The following is a 7,085-nucleotide window of genomic DNA, read 5'->3' as shown; positions in this document are numbered from 1 at the left end:
TCTACTCAAATGTAATTTAGAATATCAGCCCCTCACACTGAAAATACCTTCGCCAAGCTTCAGAATAACTTGGAGAAAAGAGAGAGACACCAAACACACACACACACACACACACTCCCTCTCTCTCTTCCTCTCTCAAATGTAATTTAGAATATCAGCCCTCACACTGAAATTACCATCGCCAAGCTTCAGAATAACTTGTAGAAGAGAGAGAAAGACAAGAAGCACACATACACACACATACACAGAGGACACAACCTTCTTTCTGTGGAGTTTTTTATTAAACCGCACGCCACCGAACTTTAATCTGTCGCTGTCAAAGCTGGTGGAATTGTTCTTTTTTTCAATTTAAGAAGAAGAAGAAAAAAATAAAGCTTTGAGTGCGAATATCCCGACAGGAAGCGGCAGTCCCCCCCCCTCCCACTTTGGGGGAAGATCTGGTCTATTCCTCTGGACCCAGCCAGTTAATAGGTGGAACTTTCCACGTGGCCCTGCCGACCATATATATATAAAAAGTTTACAGCAAAGTGACACAATGTGGCAGGGCTGTGTGGGAGAGCGGATAGTTAATGCTGCTTATGATAGAGGGGAAGAGGGCTGGATCAATTCAGTGCCACAGTCACTGCACAGCGTGTGGACCGAACAACATTCATGATGTGTCGCTGCTGACAAATGTTGGATTATTGCTTTAAAAAAAATCATCAGAAACTCCTGCCCTGGCGAACCACAACTGGATCTTCCTCCCCCCCCCCAACCCAACCCAACAACCTCCTCCCTCCCCATCTCTCCATAAATGTATATAAATGGGACCATTAAGATGACTTTAAAGTTGAGACTTGAGGAGCAATCATTTTCTTGGCTTCTGTGCCGCGCAGATTAACTTCAAGCAACCCTGAGCCGGCGCGGGCTGCCTGCACAAGTGCAATAAAAGGAGTTAGTGCATTGAGTGTGGATGCTAATTTTTTTGTGTGTGTGTATCCCGGCGGCCCTTAGTTTGGGAATTTTTTTTTTGGAAAGTTATTTAACGCAAGGAAGTCGGTGCGACCTGGAAAGATCTAGAATGTCCACTTTCTGGCGGTACAATGCTGATTGAGACTCATCTACAAGACAGTGGCGACCCCAGCACCAACACTAACCCAGGTTTAAGCCATATTTGATAGCCTCTTTTTTTGTGTGTGTGTGTTAGAGGAGAGAGAGAGAGAGGGGGGGCGAGAGGCTTTCTTCGGGATGAGCTGTCTGCTCGGGGAGATGAGACTGTTGTGTGTGAGCTGTTTGATCCTGGTGTGTGCCGGCTCCACTCCGGCCCCAGCCTCGCCCCCCTTCAGCGCCGGCTCCTGCCCGGCTTGCGGAGTGCAGCAGCCGGAGGAGCCCAGCCGGACGGACGCCCTGCTCCTGGAAGCCGTCAAGAGGCACATCCTGGAGCGGCTGCAGATGCGGGAGCGGCCCAACATCACGCACCCGCTCCCCAGAGCCGCCATGGTCACCGCCCTGAGAAAGCTTCACTCGGGCAAGATGAGGGAGGACGGCCGCTTGGAGATCCCCAACTTGGACGGACACGCCACAGCCAACTCCCGGAGGGAACTGCAGGAACAAACCTCGGAGATCATCAGCTTCGCTGAGACAGGTCGGTAAACTCTTTTATTTCACTCCCCCCTCCCCAAGAAGTCACCAGTATTCAACTTCAGAAATCCCTGGGATAAGACAACTGAGCCTTTTATTATACTGACAGTGACTTTCCCCGGACAGAGAGCTCCTTTCCTGCTGCCGTCAGACTCTTGAATGCACCTACCTTTTATTGAGCTGACCAGTCTCTACACATGACTGTAACACTACATTCTGCACCCTCTTCTCTATGTACGGTATGCTTTGTCTTGTATACCGCGGAAGAAACAATACTTTTCACTGTGTACTTATACATGTGACAATAATAAATCAAATCAAAGGATAGTTGGGTTTCAGAGGCCAGGGGACTTTCCAGACTTTGGCTTTGGACGAAGCAGAGTGCGAGTTTCGACCAAAACAAGCCCCCACTGTCCAGGACCCCCCCCCCCCCCCCCTTATCCCATTCTATGGAAGCACTCTGCAGACTGTCAAGAGCTGTGTGAGCTGTAACGTGCCTTCACCGCCACTAGAGTGGAGCCTCGTACCGCTTGTAAGACATGTGCTAGGACCGGATTTGGGGACCGTTTCGAGATTATATCCCGATGACTGAAGGGCATTCGCTCACTTGCTAAGTCCCTTTCACTGCAGCGGTTTATTGGTGTACAAATTTGACCAGCGTCAAAAACAGAAACATTAATTTATAATTGAATCCAGGGGTTTGGCCAGAGCGGGAGAGTGTGCAGATTCTCAACAATAACTAAAGATAGTCCTGAAAAGAGTTACAGTCAAAAAAATGAGGTCGGAGATCATTAAATGGGGCCAATGACACATTATTTGAGAGAGTGTGGTATATGTGTGTGCGTGTTTATAACCATCACATGAGGAAAAAGTGATTTGATATCCTGTTCTACAAGACTTTGGGATAAAAATAATTGACCAGATACACCCCTCACCCAACCTGTGCTCTCTCCCAGCTGTGAATTGTGATGGGGTATCAAATGGGACCCACTAAATATGAGCAAAAATTGCACTACAGATTCACCGTAATCTTAGTTGCACTGGGGGTGTTTACTGTACACGCTGTGGTTAGGCGCTAGGCGGAACAAAAAAAAACTGCAGCGAAATTTAAATGAGAGAAGATTTCTAGATGTTCTGATTCTGGTGCCTGTCTGGTTCAGGTGAAAGTGCACCGGCTTGGAAAGGTGCCTTTGTTTAAAATACCACAAGAACGTTCACTCTTAACTTAGCATAACTTTACCACCGTGTGGGAGGAACACAAACCCATTGCATCTATTCTGGGCAGTCTCTATTGACGTAGAACATTGAAGAAGGAATATTCCCTCTGGAAGAATAATGGTTGCTCGATTTTCTTGTATGTGGCGGAGGAAAGCATTTCGTCTGATTTGAAGCGAAATTACCTGTCAGGATTAAATCGTGTTTCGCTGCCATGTCGCGATATGGCCATGGGTTACCTCTGCACTTTCTAAACAGTCGCTGGCTGGCGGGAAGTCTGGGCAAAGGGATGGGGGGATCAGATTGAAATGGGAAGCAGTTTGGAAGATGCGCACATGTCCCTCATTCCTCTCCTTGCAAGTTAGATCAGAGACCCACACACACACACATATACACACACACACATATACACACACACACGCACAGAAACAGACACACAGAGACACACGACATGCCCCCCCATCCCACACACAGAGACACCCTCACACACGCGCATCCACTTATACACAAACACACACAGACACCCACACACAAACACACACATACAGGCACCCATATATACAGGGACACACAAACACCCACACCTACATAAAACCGCACACAGATACACACACAGACACAAATCCACACAGACACACACACACAGACACACACTCACTCGCGCACACAGATACCATACACACAACCGCACACAGACTCACACAAGTCTACAAAGTCATCCCCACCTACACACACGCAGAAACACAGACCCACACACCCACCCACACAGAACACTCCCCCTCCCACACACACAAACAGGCACACACAAACTCCCTCACAACCCCCCCCTCTACACCAGCACCACCACACACACACAGCCACTTACTGAACATAGAGTTGACCTTTGAAATAAATACTACAGCCCAGTTTGCCCACAATAGCGGTGTAAGCTTGGCATTACCGTCTTGTAAAGTTTACAGTAGGGCTGAGGAAACGAGTTTTTGAAAGTTGAACTGGCTCCTTATAGGACGAAAACCCATGCTCTCTCCTGGAAGCAACATTCGAGTTTTTTTCTTGTTTATCGGGTCGGGAACAATACAACATGTAGATCAGGTTTGAATCCCGGGCGGAATATATCTGGTTTAAATGGTGCTTGCATTCGGGACTGTCATAGCTGCTCGGAAGGCTTGGGTATTTAAAGCTAAAACGCTCCATGTATCCGTGAGTCTTCCCCATAAATCATAATGCAAGTATTTAATTCTCTAAACCTGTGCACAGAGTACACGCTCTAATTTAGTCAAATTCTGCGAATCATTTCGACAGGATTACCTTATTAAAAAGATTTTTGTTTTTTAAAGAAAGTCAGCCCACCTAACTGCACATCATCGGAACCACTTGCAGTGGGCGAGTGACCACCTCAGTTTTGCCAGTGTTTTGCCCGGGATGGCTGGGGAGTGACCCCGTAAATAGAATGTTTGATTAAGTCACTTTGTCGAAGTGAAATTATATCTCCCATACTTCTGGCCTGTAGCTGCGAGGCAGTTTGTCATCTTCCAGGAATGCACTCAGAATGTGTCCCAGAGTCCCGGTGTAGAGGAATCAAGTTGTCCCCTCCCTTGTTCTAATGTTTCAATCGCTGGGGAGGGTAGTGGGGATTGGGGGGTGGGGGGGGGGGGAGACGCGTGGGAAACACACTTAAAATATCCTACAACTGATCTCCACTTAACACGACCCCTTCCTTCCCTCGCGTTGGGTGGAGAAAATCACCAACAGCCCTTGGTTAAAGTCAAAGAAATGGCTTTGCCACTGCCTAGGCGAACTGTGTGAGGGAATGGCCCTCCCCAATATCTAATCTCAATCTCAGATAGTGTGCAGTAATCCCCACAGACAAAAGGTACGATTTTGCTAAAGCGATGGAGAAAGAGAAAAAGGGACACCCCTCCACACATCTTTTAGCCATTCTCTTTTTGTACACAGATGGTTTCTGTTTAGATTTCAGAGGGGAGAATTGTGTGTTGAGCTTTTTAACCTTGGTAGTGGCATCTACACAGAGTGAGAATGGAACACTCCCTCTCCTCCTCTACCCCCCCAGTCACTCCCCCTCCTTCCCTCCCCGGCTCTGTCAGGGTAAATCGCCTCTGAACACACGTTCCCGGGGACCCTGCCCTGAATGCATTGCTGATTCGGGAGGCCAGTTTTCCTGCGGAAAAAAAAAATTAACATTTTCCATTCTCTCTATGCAGATGAGCTGGCTTCATCCAAATCGCGTCTGTACTTTCTGATTTCCAACGAGGGGAACCAAAATCTCTTTGTGCAACAGGCCAACTTGTGGCTCTACTTAAAACTGCTGCCGTCCCAGGCGGAGAAGGGCAGCCGGCGCAAGGTGACGGTGAGGGTTTATTACCAGGAGGCCGGGAGCCCGGGCAAGCGGGCATGGGTGGAAAAGAGAGTGGAACTCAAGCGCAGCAGCTGGCACACCTTCCCCTTGACTGAGCCCATCCAGGCGCACTTCCAGCGGGGGGAGAGGCGGCACGACCTGGAGGTGGAGTGCCTGGGCTGCGGGGCGCTGGCCGTGGCCCCCATCCTGGTGGAGCGGGCGGACGAGTCCCATCGGCCCTTCCTGGTGGTGCAAGCCCGGGCGCTGGACAGCAAGCACCGCATCCGCAAGCGGGGGCTGGAGTGCGACGGCAGGACCAGCCTGTGCTGCCGCCAGCAGTTTTACATCGACTTCCGACTCATCGGCTGGAACGACTGGATCATTGCCCCCACCGGCTACTACGGCAACTACTGCGAGGGCAGCTGCCCGGCTTACATGGCGGGGGCGCCGGGCTCTGCTTCGTCCTTCCACACGGCCGTGGTGAACCAGTACCGCATGAGGGGCATGAACCCGGGCAGCATGAACTCCTGCTGCATCCCCACCAAACTCAGCACCATGTCTATGCTTTACTTCGATGATGAGTACAACATTGTCAAGAGGGATGTGCCCAATATGATTGTAGAGGAGTGTGGCTGTGCATGAGTGGGGGAGGGGGGGGGGTGTGGTGGTTGGAGGGACATTTTCGCCTTTCCCTCCTCCCCCCCCCTCTCAAACAAAAGGAGGTGGGTGTGGACAGGACACTTTGGGCTGGTTCACTGCTCAATCCACCAACTCACCCCATGGATGGGGCGGTTAGCAGTCAGTATCTGACTTTTTTTTTAGCTCTAACAGGCCTGGGTGGTGGAATCCTGTACATATAGTGCCTCTCCAGCTCCAAGCACAGAGATTTGAATCCCCCCCCCCCCTCCTCCTTACCCCTTCTCAATGTGGTCTTAAGGCCCCTAGATACTCCCCCGAAGCACTGCAAATCTCAAAAAAAAGCACATCAGCAATATATTTAAATGGAGTGTTCCTTTCCAACACTCTTGGCCTCGATGAGAAATTGTACACTTAATTATTTATACTGCAAAGACTTCTTGTTTTATCCGGTGGTGAGCTGTGTGTAAATGGTCGGACCCATAAGGTATCTGCTTTCAGTCTACACACACTCACACACACCTGCACACACACACACACACACAACCCCCAACACACACCCAGACAGACAACATACACACACAAACTCACCTCACCCCCACATACACATACAAACACCCCCCCTCCACCCACCCACATACACACACATTCACACAATCTCCCGCTTCTATCTGAATCCCGGGCGCCCATCAGTGAAACTGAACCACAGCAAAGAAACTCGAGATTCTGATCTTAACTTTCCAGCGAAAAAATGATGCCCTCCACCCCTTTCTCCCCCTCACTCTCTCTCCCCACTCTGTCTCCCCCTCTCTCTCTCCCCTCTCTTTCTCCCTCTCTCTCTCCTCCACCCTCTCTCTCTCCTCTTCACCCTCTCTCTCCCCTCCCTCTGTCTCCCTCCTCCCCCTCTCCCACCCTAAACCCTCCCATTCAATCTCTTCCCCTCTCTCCCCTCACCCTCCCCAGTACCCCCTCGCTCCCTCCTCATCCCCCTCTCTCCTCTCCCCTTCCCCTCTCTCGCCCCACTCCCACCCTCCCTCCTTCTCTCCCTCCTCCCCCTCCCCCTCTCTCCTCCTCGCCACTGCTCGCTGCCCTCCCGTGCAATGTGCGCCTCCCCACAGTTCAGACAGCTCCGACGCACTGTGCGCCTCCTCCAGCTTTGGCGACCAGTTCACAAGTTCCAACCGACTTCGAAACATCCGTTTCATGCAATTAAACCTCATCAGTGGAATGCAAACACGCTTTGTCCCTTCCCCTCCCC

General features: G+C 50.4%; 1 protein-coding gene across 1 annotated transcript; it reads left to right on the top strand.

Moving 5' to 3' along the window:
* Positions 1–564: 564 nt before the first annotated feature.
* LOC145349763 (inhibin beta B chain-like) lies at positions 565–6,631 on the top strand. The gene is made up of 2 exons (XM_080198303.1): positions 565–1,624; positions 5,058–6,631. The coding sequence occupies exons 1-2, from the start codon at positions 1,228–1,230 to the stop codon at positions 5,831–5,833; spliced, it is 1,173 nt and encodes a 390-aa protein (XP_080054429.1). The 5' UTR covers positions 565–1,227; the 3' UTR covers positions 5,834–6,631.
* Positions 6,632–7,085: the final 454 nt, after the last annotated feature.

This window comes from Carcharhinus amblyrhynchos, chromosome 11, assembly GCF_965287045.1.
Source record: "Carcharhinus amblyrhynchos chromosome 11, sCarAmb.v2.hapA, whole genome shotgun sequence".
NCBI lineage: Eukaryota > Metazoa > Chordata > Chondrichthyes > Carcharhiniformes > Carcharhinidae > Carcharhinus > Carcharhinus amblyrhynchos.
Note: the sequence above shows the minus strand (reverse complement) of the source record. Positions and strands in the feature narration are given on the sequence as shown.

Excerpts from the sequence above, each read along its gene's own strand:
- LOC145349763 (XM_080198303.1), top strand. The coding sequence starts at position 1,228 with ATGAGCTGTCTGCTCGGGGAGATGAGACTGTTGTGTGTGAGCTGTTTG. Across the intron at positions 1,625-5,057 it reads CATCAGCTTCGCTGAGACAG|ATGAGCTGGCTTCATCCAAA; the intron begins GTCGGTAAACTC and ends CTCTCTATGCAG.